Source organism: Silurus meridionalis, chromosome 9, assembly GCF_014805685.1.
Source record: "Silurus meridionalis isolate SWU-2019-XX chromosome 9, ASM1480568v1, whole genome shotgun sequence".
NCBI classification, from domain to species: Eukaryota; Metazoa; Chordata; class Actinopteri; order Siluriformes; family Siluridae; genus Silurus; species Silurus meridionalis.
In genome coordinates this window covers 6,183,097-6,202,143 of record NC_060892.1, presented here as the reverse complement: position 1 = coordinate 6,202,143, position 19,047 = coordinate 6,183,097, and the positions used below count along the sequence as shown (strand labels likewise).

The window sequence follows — 19,047 nt, the reverse complement described above, 5'->3', positions numbered from 1 at the left end:
CTAAATGGACAAAAGTATAAGGACATTTAACTTTTCCACCCATATATGGTTCTTCCCCAAACTGTTGGAGGAACACTGTTGTATAGCAGGTCTTTGGATGCAGTACTATTCATTTTCACTTCACTGGAGACCCAAACCAGTTCCAGCACGACTGTATCCTGTGAACAAAGCCAGCTCTTTAATTTAGACATTTTAAAGCTTAGAGCGGCTGCTTGTCGAGGAGTGTATATACGGGGATTTCTCTTTTTAACAAATTCACTCATGCTGGGTTTTTTCTGTAAAAAGAAAACCAGCATTTGAGTATGCATGGTGAAGCAGTTTGTGTAAATCAACACTTGTATTGTTTTTTTTTTAATGATAATTGCAGATGGCAAGTTAACAACCATGCTTAAAATAATAATATGAAATAACATGGTTTTGACAATTTTAGTTGAAAAAAATACATTTTGTTCATTTGTGAAGATACAAGCATCTAAAGAATATATAATAAAAATTTTATAATTCAAGCAAAAAATAAGAAAACAATAAAATTAAATTAATATCACCAGATACATCACGAAAATAAATAAATCACCTGAAAGCTATCCTGAAAAAGTACATTTTCAGAGCAGATTTAAAAACACTAAAAATTCACTCTTCTCAACGAAATTAAGGATTAACATTAGGAATAAACTTATAAGCACTAACATATAAATTAAAATTTTATAACCGGTTGATCTCTATAAAGCTGCTTTGGAAGAATGTCCTTCGAAAAATCTTTTTATAAATAAATTTAATTGGTACATTTTTAGCCATGAACAACCTTCTACACCAGAGTTATAACATTAATCAGCTGCATAATTACTGCTTTTTAAACATGGCCATGTGCTGCTCAGCGAGCGGAGATGAGGATTTTATCCGCATAACAGATTCGAAAGTCAACAAATTGAATGTATAATTAAAGCTATGGGACGCTCCTTAAAATGCAGTCACGTTCCCTAAATAAGTTACTGTAGGTCCTCTCATTAAGACAGAGTGGCATGAGAGGTCACATGAGAGGTACAGAGCATATAAGTACCCTGACCCCCAACCTCCAAGACTCTATGATCACTATGTACGCATGTGATGTGAGCCTTGCGTTTGAGTACGAACATAAATCTGCATAGGTCTCAATGCATGACTACAGGGAGCTGGCCGGTTTCGGATGATTTCCACATAACTGGAGATCCATACTAACCCCCCTGTGATTAAATCACCAGCCATGTTGACCCCACAGACCGGGATAATGGACTGTGCTTTCAGTTCCAATTGAAATTGTATTAGTCCAAAGCGAAAGGAAATGTCTTTTGAAATAAGGACAATCGTTTATGCACAAAAGTGAACGCACCTTTACTTTGAATAAAGTTGGGGTTTAATAATACTTCACTATTAATACCACAGCGCTGTTAAACTAGATAAAGATATAAGGTTCACTATGATACGTAACGGTGCAACAGGAATGATATGATTATTACAGAATTGCAGATTTTTTGTGAGGTAAGTGTTGAAGTCCTCGGTGTCGCCTTTTTTTTTTCGTAGCAGTCACTAACCATGAAAAAAGTGTTCTGGACAAACTTTAGGCTTTGTATTATATTTGTAATGTGACAAACTGGAGTTTTTAATTCTCATATCTTATTAACCATAAGAAAGAAAAATGAGAGGATGATGAGAAAAATAATTTTAAATCACTTTTTACAATAAAAAATGGAAGTGGTGTTTGCATGTGCAGCATTCGACACTAACGTTCATCAGTCTCACTGAAATGTACATAATGCTATTCTTCTCAGTCGGAGGAGTTTTTTGACACGTCACATGTCTATGTCGATTTCACGTATTTTAGGGGTGAAGGTGAACTGGCGTCAGTGTAACACCCATCAAGCAATTGTTCTCAGGTTGAGGTTTTTTTTATGTCACCCGTCTGTGTTGCGGTAAATTGTGTGAGTCCGGTTATTCTTAATGTGACGGCATGTGACTTTCCATCTACGCCTTGGTACTAATTTCTCGATGACAGTGTATAGTGGGAATTCCCAATTACTGTCTATGAAGCTGTAATATCAACATTTTCCGGACAGTTCCTGGTGAAAGTTTCAAAGCGCGAGGTCGTATGTCTGCTTTCTATAGGATATGTCATCGACCGAACACGTCGGATTAACGCCGGCTGAGCTGTGACACCTGTGTTTTATTCCTTTATCTATGGGAAAAAACTTGCATCCGTGGGAAAGTTAAGAACGTGCTGGTTTCTTGTTCCTTGTGTCCGGACTGAAAATGTGAACGTTTGTCTATTAACTTATCTGCAAATGCAGGTTCAACATCAGAGATGAACATCGGCTGATACGTTGACCATTTATCCTTTCAAACTGACCCTGTAACTTATTTCAGAATGGGTTTTATTGCCATGTTCACACAAATGTGTCTAGGTGACAGAAGCTTCTAGGTACAGTATATAAATGAAAGATAGGAGAAAATAAAACAATAAGATTTATACAGAAGGTACAGTCAGTTACAAATCTTACAATATTTTATTTATTTGTAAAGTTTTCTGGGAACTACCATTTCCCAAGGCCTGAAATGGGAGTCCAACATGAACTCCATTCTCAAAAAGGCCCAGCAGTGGATGTAGTTTCTACGCCAATTACGGAAGTCTGGTCTGCCACAGCAGTTGTTGGTACAATTCTACACTGCAGTCATTGAATCGGTCCTGTGCACATCCATCACCATCTGGTTTGGAGCAGCAACAAAACACGAGGAACAGACTGCAGCAAACAGTTAAAACGGCAGAAAAATCATTGGTGCTCCTCTGCCCACTCTCCACGAATCATAATATACAAGAACCAGGAAAGGGCAGAAAAAATCTCTACTGACCTTTCGCACCCTGGACACAACCTCTTTCAACTCCTCCCTTCTAGCAGGCGCTACAGAAGTCTGTTCACCATAACTTCCAGGCACAGGAACAGTTTATTTCCTCAGGCACTCACCCTCATTAACCTTAATTATATGCCCCGCTTCATATCTATAAGTACAGCATTATCAGAACAGTCACTCATCACTTCATCCCCATATGTTACACACTACTAATGCTGTATATTGTTCAAAGGTCCTAATGTAACCTCTTTATCTTATGTGATGCACAATAATGCTATTTACACTCCCATGAACTTTTACACTTTATGTACATTACTGATCTGTCATATACTCTGTATATTGTCTTCTTATTTTATTTGCATTAGTCTGTATTGTCTTGTATAGTCTTAGCTAAATGTATAGTGTTCTTTATGTCTGTACTTTTGAAAGTCACCAACAACTGGAACAAAATTCTTTGTGTGTGTGTGTCAACACACTTGGCCAGTGAATTCTGATCCTGATTATATACAGATATGTTCCAGTAAAATTGTGTAAGTCAGTGCATTTCACACCTAGGTCTTCAGTGGTGTCCTACCTGAATCAATCCAATCAATTATAATATAATCATGGCCCGGCTATAGAAACAATCGATATTAAAACGAAAAATTTAAACAGAACGCTGCATCACAGACATGTATCTCATACAGCAAGAATGAGTGCCATTACTAAAGCGAGAAACCCAATTAACACAGTTCAGAAAGTCTCCTTTCACTGGAGCCGCAGCTGCACTACTCACATGCCTCTAATTCTAGCAGAAGCATTGATATTAAACTCATAAAATAACCCTTTTTTCTTTCTTTTTTCCATTTTTGTGTGCATTATGGTTTTCATTGGGATTTGAAATAAAGGCAAATTGTGTGGGGTTTTTCTGTGCAGATTTTTACACCAAATACAATGCAACTGTAACTAGATGCCTTCTAGGGTGTCTCGGAGTGGCCAAATCTCTGGCAACTGATGTGATGACTGAAATGTGATTGGATAGAATCCAAACTAAACCAGAGATAAATAAAGAGAATAGGCTTTTGAGAATAATTTTATAAATATTCACGAGCAAAAAAAACGTATGAAATGTAAATAATTGATTCTGAGTTTAGGCCAGCAGAGAAGCCTGGTGGTCCTGACGTTCTGCCAGTGGTGAAAGTACATGCAACGTAATAAATAATAAACAGAAAAGAAAATGCTGTATATTACACGTCTTCTCTCGGCTTCTCCCATTAGGGGGTCGCTAAGCGGATCATCTGTCTCCATACCCACCTGTCCTCTACATCTGCCTCTTTCAACCCAACTACCAGCATGTCTTCCCTCACCACATCCATAAACCTCCTCCTTGGTCTTCCTCTTTTCCTCCTTCCTGGTGGCTCCATCCTCAGCATTCTCCTACTGATATACCCCATGTCCCTCCTCTGCACATGTCCAAACCATCTCAATCTCACCTCCCTCACCTTGTCTCCAAAACGTCCTACATGCGCTCTCCCTCTAATAAACTCATTTCTAATCCTGTCCATCGTCGTTACTCCCAACGAAAACTTCAACATCTTCAGCTCTGCTACCTCCAGCTCCACCTCCTGTCTTTTACTCAATGCCACTGTCTCTAAACCATACAACATCACAGGACTCACCACAGTCCTATAAACTTTCCCTTTCACTCTCACAGATACTCTTCTATCACAAATCACTCCTGCTATCACTCTTCTCCACCCACTCCACCCTGCCTGCACTCTTTTCTTCACTTCTCTAACACACTCTCCATTACTTTGCACTGTTGACCCCAGATACCTGAACTCCTCCACCTCTTCTGCCTGCAACTGCACCACTCCACTGCCCTCCCTCTCATTCACACATGTACTCTGTCTTACTCCTACTGACTTTCATTCCCCTTATTTCTCCAGCGTGTACCTCAACCTCTCCAGGCTCTTCTCAACCTGCTCCCTACTCTCACCACAAAAATGCTGTATATTGCACATGTATACATATTGCATCTGAATTGTTCTCATACGTTTATTGCACACGAGTTTGATTACTGGTGTGGGTTAAAGTGTTTATAAGGTAGATGGCTTTGGGCAATAACTGTTCTCATGTGTTGGAGCTCAGGTGCTTGATGCCAAAGAACAGCTGTTTAAAATGTGGTGAGCCGGGTGTGATGTCTATGGTGATTTTTTATACTGGCAGTGTACAGTTTCGATTAATATTTTTACTCTGTTGTACTGAATAGTACTGTGATCTGGAAAACGTGACATATTGCCCAGGAACATCAAATTAGAACAAACGTGAAATTGTGCTTGAAACTGGTCAAATGCTGCGACGAGTCTTTCAAAGTGTTTTAAGAGCGGAAGGACACTTGAAGACGACAAAGAGAGCAGGAAGACCTTCAAAGAGTCCATTGAAACCATTGATCGTCGGAGAACATTCCACATGATCGCACCCACTCTACTCGCCAGATTAGACTCCTGTGGACTTTGCCCTCTTCCCGAAGATTTTCAGTTTTGACACCATCGCAGAGGTCCAGCATGAATCGCAGAAGGTGCTCGAAGACTTCCATGGCACATTCCAGAAGTGACAGGAACGCTGGGAGTGCTGTATTGCTGTGAAAGGGGGATTTTGAAGGTGATTGTGTGTAAACATAGATAGATAAAGTACTTTCTTGTAAACAGAGCTCGTCTCAAAACTTTTTGATTTCACCTCGTACAAATGAAGACGGATTTTTCTTTTCACTCACAGCATTTTCAGTATGGCTTTTAGCTACATTGATGCGATGACGTAATGCGACACAACGCTGAACCTGCACATACATGCAGGCTGCCATCACAACAAATCAGTTACTGTTTTAGAATCCATGCCGAAAGCAAAAGCATGTTCTTCTTTGGAAATCTCACATTTCAACTAGATGACAGTGATAACAAAAACAAAAGTGGAAATAAATCCATCTTACCAAGGAATCTGACAGGTTTACTGAACAAAAAAGATGACAAAAAATCAGCACACAGCCTGTGACTCAACTAGTGATGATCATTTAAAATAATTTGAAAAATGTCTAGAGTATCAGCCCATGCATCTCATTTCTTTCCCAATCTGTAACTCCTCAGGTTACTGCTCAACTCATTATTTATTATGAGTTAATATACTGTGCTAAAGCCATACATGAATTACGCTTAAATAACTTTTTCAATTTTACTATTAGAAAATTGACTCCTGGTTCATGAATTGAACAGCTTTTGCCCCGTCATTGGGAGCTTGAAAGTTTGAACACTACCATCTGTAGGAAGGAGCTTCAAACGTGAACTTGCCTGTACCCTTTGGGTAGGAGGATCGGAATCTCTCTTCCCTTCCAATCACAGCAACATTAGCTAATTGTGAGTGTCCGTGAGCTTATGTATGTAGAAGAGCAGAAAAAAAAACAGTGCTATGATTTAGCACAAATTAGCCTCAACTTTCCCATGTAGTGGGTGTTGTATGATGTATTCTTTTCAAAATCATCACCCTACTGAACTCTGATGTCTCACTAATGCTTTACTGCTTATACTGCCGGTAATCATCCTGCAGTTCTGCTCCACACTGTACATCCGGTATTATCTTTCTATATAAATACAGTGGAACCCACTTATCTCGACCTCGGTTATCTCGACAACCCTATTAAGTCGACGTTTTTTAAGTGGAACCGCCAAATTCTCGCTTTGTCTTAGCATTTTTTATCGGTTATGTCGATTCTTTTATGTCGCCGAACCCTAATATCTCGAGCACAAGGGGGGAAAAATTGCCATTTAACGTCGGTTATCTCGGTGCAGCCGCAGAAGAACTCGCGAAAGTGGCGGAAAAATCAAGGCTTACAGCTGCTACAGGTGTTGTATTGTATACTGGTGAATCTCTGCTGTTAGTTAGTGCACATATGCCTTTTGTTGTTGAATGTTATGCGATGAACGGGAGGCGAAAGCCGCGCTTGGCGGGGCGGAACGTGGGATGAGCAGCAAAAGCATAGAATGAACACCGGCAGGATGGGGGAATCTGCGGTGCGCTTTGGAAGAAAAGAGCAGCCGTTGAGAGAGTGCCGGTGGGAAGACACGTACCGGGATACGCATGAGCGATAACAACGACTGCCGTGAACCAACATATACCAACAATAATGGACAGAGAGAGTGTGGAAGTTTAAATAGGAGCTGACCATATGTGCGCGATTGAAGCCGGGAGCTTCAGAGAAAGCGGCCGAGAAAAGCACCTGCCACGCCGAAGGGGGCGTGGCAGGTGGATTCCTGACAGATAAACAACAACGCTGTTGTGTAAAAAAAACCTTTAAAAACACGTGCATGCACATTCTTATTTATTAACGCACATCATGTACATAAAGAAATTTCAAGCACGTTAATATATTTTGATTTTCGTTTATCTTGATCATCGGTTATCTCGATGCTTTTTGGCGACCCCCTAGGACATCGACATAACCGGGTTTACATTTACAATTGTGGCATTTAGCAGACGCCCTTATCCAGAGCGACGTACAAAAGTGCTTTGAGTCTCTAGTAATGAATAAATCTACACTGGTATGCAAGATTACAAACTTAATATAAATATAACTCGAATTCTACAAACTTGGAAAGTGCTAATGTAGGTATTTCAGAAAGAGGTAGGTTTTCAGTCGTCGTTTGAAGATAGTCAGGGACTCTGCTGTACGGACATCTAGGGGAAGTTCATTCCACCACCTTGGTGCCAGAACAGAGAAGAGCCTTGAAGTGTACTTACCTCTCATTCTGAGAGAAGGAGGTACCAGTCGAGCAGTGCTGGAGGATCTCAGACAGCGTGGTGCAGTGCGAGATGTGATGAGGTCACTGAGGTAAGATGGTGCTGGTCCATTTTTGGCCTTGTAGGCAAGCATCAGTGTTTTGAATCTGATACGTGCAGCTACTGGAAGCCAGTGAAGGGAGCGCAGCAGTGGGGTGGTGTGGGAAAACTTGGGCTGATTGAACACAAGTCGTGCAGCTGCGTTTTGGATCATTTGCAGTGGACGAATAGCGTTCAGGGGAAGACCTGCCAGCAGAGAGTTGCAGTAGTCAAGTCTTGAAATGACAAGAGACTGAACAAGCACCTGGGCAGCCTGTATGGACAGAAATTGTCGAATCCTTCGGATGTTATAGAGAAGAAATCGACAAGAACGAGCAACATTAGCGACATGTGGGAAAAAGACAGTTCATTGTCCATAGTTACCCCAAGGTTACGAGCAGTGGCTGAAGGGGAGAGCAGAGAGTCATGAAGTGTTATTTGGAGATCTTGACCTGGAGATGAATCACCTGGGATGACCAGCAGTTCTGTTTTGCTGGGGTTGAGTTTTAGTTGGTGAGCACTCATCCATAAAGATATGTCTGACAAGCATGCTGAGATCCGAGCGGAAGCTGTGGTATCTGATGGAGGGAAAGAAAAGATGAGTTGAGTGTCATCTGCATAGCAGTGATAAGAAAACCCATGTGAGGATATGACTTCACCAATGGAGTGGGTATAGAGGGAGAAAAGGAGGGGACCAAGTACAGAGCCTTGTGGGACACCAGTGGTGAGTCTGCACGGGGCAGATGTGAATCCCCTCCATGTTACCTGGTATGAGCGACCTTCCAGGTAGGAAGCAAACCATTCCATGCTGTTCCACAGATACCAAGGCTCTTGAGGGTTGACAAAAGTGTCTTGTGGTTGACTGTGTCAAATGCTGCTGAAAGGTCCAGGAAGATAAGTACAGATGACAGCTTGGCTGACCGAGCAGCATGCAGTTTCTCAGAAACAGCCAAAGGGCCGTCTCTGTGGAATGTGCCGCTTTGAACCCAGACTGGTTCGGATCATGGAGGTTGTTCTGTGAGAGATAGACAGACAGTTGGTTAAAAACAGTGCGTTCCAGAGATTTAGAAAGAAAGGAGAGAAGTGATACCGGTCTGTAGTTGTTGATGTCTGATGGATCCAGAGCAGGTTTCTTCAAGATAGGAATGACCCTTGCTTGCTTGAAGGTAGTTGGTACATAGCCAGTGGTTAATGACCCATTGATGATTGTGGAGCTGAAGGGCAGGAGATCTTGCGTGATGGTCTGGAGCGTAGTTGAAGGGATTGGATCCAGAGGACAGGTGGTGGGTTTGCAAGATCGGATGACTTGCAGTATCTCATCTTCTGTTAAGGTTGAGAAGCTTGACAGAGACGTAGTGGATTGTTGGCTGTGCTGTGTAGTCATTGTTGGAGAGGAAGTGAAGGTCTGGCAGATTCTCTTAATCTTCTTATCATAGAAGGAGGCAAAGTCATTAGCAGTCAGGGAGGATGGAGCAGGTGCAGCAGGGGGGTTGAGTAGAGAAGAGAAGATGTTGTGAAGCTTACGAGGATCTTGAGCAGAGGTCTCAAGCTTTTCTTTGTAGAAGGCAGTTTTGGCTGAAGTCACCTGCAAAGAAAATTTGGTCAGGAGTGCACGGTAAGATAAGAGGTCTACATCAAGTTGTGATTTTTTCCACTTCCTCTCTGCAGATCTGAGCTCTCGTCGACTGCTGCGCAAAACTTCTGACAGCCACGGTGTTGGACAAGAAGACTTCTTGGGTCTTGTAGTCAAGGGGCAAAGGAGGTCCATGGTTAAGGAAAGGGATGAGAGGAAGGAGTCCGTAGCAACGTCTAAGGGTAGAGAGAAAAAGGAGTCAGGGTCAGGAAGAGAGAGAGTGAAGGTTAGGACGGATAAGAGTGAAATGTAAATTATTTTTAGGTTGAATAGGAAGAGTGATTAAAAAGGAAACCAGGTGATGATCAGAGATTGGAAGTGGAGTGGCAGTCATGTCTGTAGCTGGAGTAGGGCGGGTGAAAACCAGGTCCAGGACATTTCCTCCCTTGTGTGTTGGAGGGCAGCTGTTAAATGTCAAGGAGAAGGTATTCAGAAAAGGCAAGAGGCAAGATGACTGAAGTTTGTCGGATGGGAGGTTGAAGTCACCAAGAACTGTCAGAGGGGTGCTGTCAGAGGGGAAAGTACTGAGGAGCGTGTCCATCTCTTCTAGGAAGTCTCCAAGGGGACCAGGAGGGCGGTAGATGACAATGATGAAAAGGTTGATTGGAGAGGTAACTGAAACTGCATGAAATTCAAAAGAAGACATGGTTAAATGAGACAAAGGGAGAGGTGTGAAACACCATCTCTGTGATAAAAGTAGACCTGTACCACCACCTCTACCAGTTTCTCTTGGTGAGTGAGAGAAAGCATAGGCAGAAGACAGAGCAGCTGGTGTAGCAGTGTTCTGTGGGGATATCCAGGTCTCAGTAAGTGCCAGAAAGTCAAAGGTGTAGTGGGAAGCCAAGCCTGTGATAAAGTCAGCTTTCCTTACAGCAGACTGACAATTCCAGAGCCCACCTACCACCGCTGTTTGAGATTGAGACAACAGGGGAGGGTAGATAAAGTTACTGGCGATGTGACATCTGTTCTGTGGATGGGAACATCTGTGTCTGTAAGAGGACTACAGAGATGGTTTGAGGCACATGACTGATCTCCCAGTTTAAGATCAAATGCGTTTTTTAAAAAAGAAAGAAAAAGTACAAATAAGACTTTCTAAAAAATGCTAAGAGTTACTGGCTTTAAGGGGCTACCTACAACCGCTACAGACTATAGTCTGTAGGAGCGTAGCGGAGCACCTTCAATATAAGTGAGTAAGCCCTGCCCCCAATTCACACCTCAAGTGAGACTGAAACTACTCTTGATTAATCACCTGACCAAACTAATAAGCACAGACCAACACTCTAGAATCAACTGAGTTAAATAGATATACAAAGTTAGAATCCTACCTTACCAGAAGAGAGTAGCTTCAAGATAGAGCTAAAGCACATAACACTAAGTTCCACTGTATATTTGTATAGCACATAACACTGGGTTCCACTGTATATTTGTATAGAATTGTAAATACATAGTATATCCTAGTCTTTCTGTATAAATATCTTTATACTATCTGTATATTCTCTTTGAGTTCATATATAGATCTTTATATTGATATATATTCTTAGTGTTATTTGCTCAATGGCATCTGCACAATTTCACTGCCCACAGCCTAGTCATTTATTTGTTGTACATATATTTACATATATAACTGCACTGTCAATTTGCACAATGCTACTATTTGCACTTCTGGTACACGCTAAACTGCATTGCGTTGCTGTGTTGTACCTGTACTATGCACTGACAATAAAATTCTATTTATCAATCTATCTATCTATATCTAGCTATGAATGAATGATAGGTATCATGATTAGTAACACAGGAACTCTTGGGAATCTTCAGTCTTCTAGATTTTCACATAGACAAGGTTTAAAGTCTTCTCTAAAAACCAGTCTAATACACAAGCTGTTGAGCAGCTTGGTGTCAGATATCGGCTGATACTCATCTCTGATATCAAATCTACATTTACGGATGAATGGATGGATGGATGAATGGATGGATGGATGGATGGATAAATACATACATAGATAGCTAGATAGCTAGCTACTAGCTAGCTAGATAATATCTAATATGGTTTTTGTGTCAGAAATTAGAAAAAAGTAATCCGTGCATTTAAATAGAAGTCTAGTCTTTCAGCAGTGTTCCTGATGACTAAGCACTGATTTTAAATCATTCCTAATGACCTAATGATCATTGATCACTGTTGTTCGCAATAAACAGTCGACTGATCTTTTTTGTTACCAATAAGCAATTACTGACCACTGTTTTTTTTCCTGATGACCAATCAGTAGTCGCCCATGTTTCCAACGGCGATCACTGATCGCCATTTTTCCCAATGACCGATCAATGATCAGTTTCCACATGCATGCTATAAGTAAAGGTGTTTTCCCCACACCTCTGTGTATTCAACTTAGTGTGGTAAAAAGAGGGAGAAAGAGTGAGTGTGTGCTTTAACAGCTCTTTGGTTCGACTGACCTTTCATCTGCCTGCTTTCTTTTAGTCACTCACTGTGTGTGTCAATGCACTGAGCAAAGTATCAGAAGGTATAAGGTGTGGTCATTAGTCACTGACAATCAATTGGCGGACTTTTTCATCTGTGAAACATTGCCAAGACAAAATAAATACCTACTGAGAATCTAGTTCATACTGGAATATTTTTACTACATTACACCTGCTTACCAAACTCCTACATACACAAAGTTCCTGCCTCTTGTTTATCAAAATATTCATAGTTTTGCACTTTTGAGTAAAAGTAGAAAGTCAATGTTAAAAATGAAATATGCACATTTGATTAGATCGACATTCTTATCTGAATCACTTTTAAAACAAAAATCTATCAAAATCGAACTTTTGTCCTTCATGAAATCTATTTGTGCATGTTAACAGCTAACCACATGTAATACAGATTCAGAAACAACAAGAATTTTTGCATTTATAAGCTTTCCTACCACGTGTACAACATTAGCCACAAGCAGAAAAAAGAATCTCCATTAGTCAGAGTGAAATCTGTAACCTGATTCTTGGTTTCTTACATATCCAACCTTGTTTGTGAGAGAGCGAAAGACCCGGGTGTAGAAGAAAACTTTTCCAACTACATTTACACCATTTGGTAGATGCCCAATTATTATTTTTGTACACTGATACACTGATCAGTTGAATATTAAGGGCCTTGCTCAAGAGCCCAACAGTAGCAGCTTAGTGAAACTAGAATTTGGACTCGCAACCTTACAGTCCAAAGTCCACTATTTCAACCACTGAGCTACTACTTCCCATTTTTAGCTGCTATAGGAACAGAAACTAGTTTCATAGATGTTGCACATGAATACATTTGACTAATAATAGATAGGAGAAGTCACACATTGAAAATACATGCATTTAAAAAAAAAAGAATTATAACAGTGAAAGAACTGCTGTGGTATAAAAGAAATAAAACTTTTGGGGTTTGTGCTGTTCGAGAAAAATAATCTGTGTTGGTGTCGCAGCAGTAACTCCACTGCATCACATCATGCACAGCTCACCCACAAACCACACAGATTTTAATTCCTTACTTAGGAGTAAAGAAAGCATTGGTAGTTTCATCTGAAGAGTAATATTTCATTCATTTAATAAATCTGATACTGATTTGGATTTTACTGGTTACACTTTTTTGTATAACTTTAACAATGTGTTAACATTTAACTGGAGGTTGAGATATTTTTTATAAATAGATAGGTGCAAAAAATACAGTGTGTGTGTGTGTGTGTGTGTGTGTGTGTATATATATATATATATATATATATATATATATATATATATATATATATATATATATATATATCAGTGGCAGGCTATATATAGATGCAGACTCATAATTTGCACCACTCCTAAGAGACTGTAAGCCAGTGGTACCGTTTGTATTCACTGGTCTGGAAGTGGTGAACAAACCCTTTCTTGGGCTGAGACAAGCTAGCTAGCTTCAGGGTTGGCTGACCTCCTCACGATGTCTCGCTTTTCCTGAAAATGTATTTTTAAGTATGTCTGAGACCAAATCAATTTCTCTTCTTCCATAGGCATAAAAAATTCGACCTTAGATGCATTAATGGGTGCAGAGCTACACACGTGTTTTGCCAGTCGAACTTGGCCGTAACAGTTTCCCCCTGACCAACCAATCAGAGGACGGAAAAATGCTAGCTGGCCCTGTAAGGCGAATATAAAATCTGATTGGGTAACCCTAACAGAGCTCTTTATTAAGGAAACTATGGTTAAAAAAAAGGCCAGCAGTACAGGCTTTGAAAGCCCTGGGCAGATTAGATTGACATGGCAGCACATAGAGACTGAAATCTGATTGGACAAAAAAATTTAACATCCAAATACACGTGCCGAAAGCAGTGCAGCCAAAAGAAACACTAAGGAATGAAGAGAAATATTACCGGTTTTCAAAACTCGAAAGCGGTTTTGTTAGAACGTAACCCCCGCGAGTTCTGGGGGACCACTATATATATATATATATATATATATATATATATATATATATATATATATATATATTAGGGCTGTAAATCGATTTAAATATTTACCCGCGATTAAGCACATGATTGTCATGATGTTAAATAGGATTTTTGCAACGAGATCGCACACTTTTATCTGTTCTAAATGTACCTTGAAATAACTGTTTAAGTATTTAATACATTAACTAATTGTTACAGATGTTAAACCTTTATTAATTTCACTCAAAACCTCTCCCTTTGTAATTAATTAATTAACTGTAATATTTATTTAATTATTTCACACTCTGGAAATTATTATTTTAATATACATTTCTTTTTTAATGTCACGTTTCTATAGTTATATGTTAATTTTGTAGAAAATGTTCTGTGGTTGTTTTAATTGTTAAAAATGGTGCGTGGCTCCTTTAAGAATTCTGTTCCGGTTCTGGTAACTTTCCCTCAGTTCGCGGTAAAAGGAGCTCAATGTTGAAATTGTCTGGGAAAGCAATATTTAGGGATTTCAGATTATTTTTCTGTAGAGGGAAATTATATATATATATATATATATATATATATATATATATATATATATATATATATATATATATATATATATATATATATATATATATATATAGTTATTTATATATATTTTTTTATCAAAATAGTCAAACAGAAATGCAACATCCCTAATACACACACACACACACACACACACACACAGAGTGCAAGTCAAATGATACATCTCCTTTTTTTTTGTTTATTTATTTTATTATTATTGTCAACACTGTACATTAATACTGAAGGCATCCAACCTATGAAAGAATAAGTATGGAATTATGTCGCATTAAACAACCCATAATATATTTTAGTTTTTTATATGGTTCAGTGTCTACATTCAGCTTTGATGACAGCCTTTAAACTCGTGCATTCTCTCATCAGAATCACGAGGTAGTCACCCTTACATAGTTTCCAGTTCACACATGTGCCTTGTCAAGAGCTCATTTGTGACATTTCTTGCTTTCTTGGTGTGCTTTAGACCATCCGTTGTCTTGTGCAAAAGGAAAGCGTGAGTACAAAGTCAACAGCCCTATTAATGGTGCTACAACTACGGTACAAATAAATATTATGCAAGAAATATATAATATATAAATATATACAATTCAACAAATTATATATCATTTGTAACATAGGAATCAGCGAGATTGGCAATAATATTTGCAATCTAGGGATAGAGAGAACATTGTTTACTTAATCAAATGAGTCAGTCTGATGGTGAAGAAACAGATCAAATAGGCTAGTTGATGGAGGGTTTACATTTTATTCTCCTTTGCAAAAGTATTTTTTAGTATTTTGGAAATACAGAAATACAGTAGTTTAATTTGATACATGGCGTGGCTGCTGTATTTTGTACTATTAAATTTAAGGTATATGGTATTTTATATTAAAATACATTTCAATGTATCTTTAAAGCTATATATATGCATGTGGTCTATCTATCTATCTATCTATCTATCTATCTATCTATCTATCTATCTATCTATCTATCTATCTATCTATCTATCTGTCCACCCGTCCATCTCTATCTATCTATCTATCTATCTATCTATCTATCTATCTATCTATCTATCTATCTATCTATCTATCTATCTATCTATCTATCTATCTGCCAATGCATGTGATCTATCTATCTATCTATCTATCTATCTATCTATCTATCTATCTATCTATCTATCTATCTATCTATCTATCTGTCCACCGTCCATCTCTATCTATCTATCTATCTATCTATCTATCTATCTATCTATCTATCTATCTATCTATCTATCTATCTATCTATCTGCCAATGCATGTGATCTATCTATCTATCTATCTATCTATCTATCTATCTATCTATCTATCTATCTATCTATCTATCTATCTGTCCACCCGTCCATCTCTATCTATCTATCTTCTATCTATCTATCTATCTATCTATCTATCTATCTATCTATCTATCTGCCAATGCATGTGATCGATCTATCTATCTATCTATCTATCTATCTATCTATCTATCTATCTATCTATCTATCTATCTATCTATCTCTATCTATCTATCTATCTATTCTATCTATCTATCTATCTATCTATCTATCTGCCAATGCATGTGATCTATCTATCTATCTATCTATCTATCTATCTATCTATCTATCTATCTATCTATCTATCTATCTATCTATCTATCTATCTGCCAATGCATGTGATCGATCTATCTATCTATCTATCTATCTATCTATCTATCTATCTATCTATCTATCTATCTATCTATCTATCTATCTATGCATGTGATCTATCTATCTATCTATCTATCTATCTATCTATCTATCTATCTATCTATCTATCTATCTATCTATCTATCTATCTATCTGCCAATGCATGTGATCTATCTATCTATCTATCTATCTATCTATCTATCTATCTATCTATCTATCTATCTATCTATCTATCTATCTATCTTTTAGAATAGATAGATCTATCTCATTTAAGACAGACAGACAGACAGACAGAATATTAATTAGCAGCATGGTAAAATCCCGATCCGTGTGTGTGTGTGATTCAGGATCCGTGTTTTGTGGAGCGCCACGGATCGACCCGAGCTGACTTGTTTACTGCTGGAGGGACACACGGGGAGAGAGCGAGAGAGACACAGAGACACGGGAGTCCATATGAGACACGCTGACCAATTTTACACACGTTTCTTTTTGTCCACGTTCAAGTTGATTGACGCGTCCATTTCACGTGTGTATAGCGGATAAGATTTGGTCCGGTTCGGGGGATTCGGGAGGCTGTAAGACGGTCGATAAAGACGGCGAGGAGCTTCACACGTCCAACAAACCGCACCGTACGACCATTTTGGCTCGGAGGAGAAAGAGGGAGAAACAGAGAGAAAACACTAAATACACGGATAATTCCCAGCGCGCGTGTGTGTTTGTGTGTGAACGTGACTTGCGCGTGAAGGCGGAGAAGTGCACGCGTGTGAGCGCACGAGCGAGCGTGTTTTTCCGGGCCGGAAACGGGTCAGCGTTTCACGTCTTACCTGGAGAATTGGAGACGAACCTCGGGTGGTTGAAGAGGAGAATAAACCCTGAGCGCTGTGTGCAATAAGGGAACGAGTTGTGGATTAATTTGTCCTTGAAACAAAAACAAAACAATCCATTGGGTCAGTATTTAATAGGGATATTTTATATATTTATAAATACAGAGACAACAAATGATCTTCACTAATAAACAGTAACTTCTGGAAGATCAGTGAAGGAGATCGGCGTGTTTTGGACCAGTGGTGTGGAGAAACTGGAATGTGATTGTGGAACCTGCAGGCCTGATAAACACATGTCAGATTTCTGTCGGATCTGGATTATTTCTATCCGGTTTTTTTAAAGGATGCCAGTGTAAACCTTTAAAATGAATAATCGCATCGTGTTGCCTGTTGGTCACCGTGTGAGATCGCCGTGTTCCAGTGCAGTTTGCGGTCTAACCCGGGAGCACCAGGCGGAGTAACCCGGGGACCGGAGCAGCACCACGTTGGGCTTGTGGTCCGTGTTCGGGCCGTTTCGCTGCAACTTCCCCCCCCCAACTTTACACTGGACTTCTTATTGTCTTATTGGACTACTTTATTTTTTGTTTATTTTTCTTTATAAAAGCTTTGAAAACAATACACCGGATTTTAAGGATATTTTTTGGACCCTCCAGAAGAAGCACAATGCGCCCGAACCCCGCAGTTTTACTGACTTTGCTCAGCCTTTTGTGGCATTCCGGATGTTTGGATGCAGAAAGTGAGTATAACTTGTTATCCTACACAACACATTTATGGTGTGGTGAAACTCACACACTCACACACACACACACACACACACACCTGAGCAGCTCGGTGTGTTTACAGCACAAGGCGGTGGGGGGATTGACCGGTGCTCGTCGCTGCCTTGTGTACGTTTGTTTCCCGGAGCTTCGGGTTTACAGCGCGGGGTTCTCTTCTCACTTTTCTATACAAAAGCATTTCCTTATAACTTCATTTGACTCGACATTGGTTCCTTTCCCGTCCTGTAACGTGTTCCTGTAGCCTGAAGGACGGATTAACTCCGCTCCTTACTGGACTCGGAACCGGAAGTAGTGGCGGGCCGTTTCCGTTAAGGATTCCACACCATACAACAATGCCGCACATCTCTGCTGGCGAGGAGTATTTGTATTTTTTATTATAAACAATGCGTTTTTGCTAGAAATCAATCATAAGCCACACGATTATTAATAATAAGGGAAGAAGGAGGAAAACAAAACCGCAGTTCCGTCCCAAACCGCAACATACTGCATGGCTTACTACACGTTTCCATAGTTACCGCGCAAATTATTGATGTACTATTTAGTGGCCTGTTTAATGAGGAAACATAAATGTAAATTTTTAGATAGTATTGTGAATATTATTTTCACATATTAATATATACATATATATTTTATATACTTTTTTCCAGACACACAGTTTTTAAATTTCATTCATCAATTCCAATTTAAATCAATTAATTTACCTACCAAATTAAATTATCAAAACCTTTTGAACCTGCTAGAAATACTACACAAAAAAATTAATAATTCTTATAATAATTGTATAATTCAAAACTCGCCAGGTGTGCTCTGTCTCCTGTACGAGGCTTGGGACGTGATTCTCTTCGGTGAGACGAGCGTTTCGATACATCACATGCCCAGATTCGCTGTTGTTTTTTGAGGGGTCTGGGCCAATAACATTATGTGATGTCACGACGTTACCCAGCAATCAATTCTCCTCAATGTGCGGAGCGTTTTGACATGTTACATGTCTGCGTTGCTGGAGTTTTGTGATTTTGCGTATTTTGTCAGCTAAAGGCAGCATGGTGATGGCGAGTCCCTCTACCCTGCTGAGAGTTTTGGTGTTGCATGTCCATGTTGGTGTGAGTTTAGTGATCCTGTAAGATAATTGGTTGGCACAGTGGGGCCAATGATGTCATGTGGCTATTAATTCACGTGGCTTTTTCAATGCCCCCACACCCACTGTTCAGAGTGTTACGACGTCACACGCCAATGCTTGAGCGTCTTTATTGTTTTGCATATTTTTGCTATTAATGAGCGCGTGGCGTTACATGACTTGACGTCACTTTTCATCCCACTAGAAATACCACAACAAGAAATATATGTCTAATGTAATAGTTGTTTGATTTGTTTTCTTCTTTCGGCTTCTCTTAT

The 19,047-nt window shown here is 39.5% G+C and overlaps 1 protein-coding gene across 1 annotated transcript in view; it reads left to right on the top strand.

Annotated features, from left to right (window-relative positions):
- Nucleotides 1–16,961: 16,961 nt before the first annotated feature.
- The window catches only part of insrb (insulin receptor b), a 90,168-nt gene continuing 88,082 nt past the window's right edge, over nucleotides 16,962–19,047 (top strand). Inside the window, exon 1 of the mRNA XM_046857519.1 lies at nucleotides 16,962–17,612. Coding sequence (XP_046713475.1) covers nucleotides 17,540–17,612 — 73 coding nt within the window. The 5' untranslated portion in view covers nucleotides 16,962–17,539. The remainder of the gene's footprint in view (nucleotides 17,613–19,047) is intronic.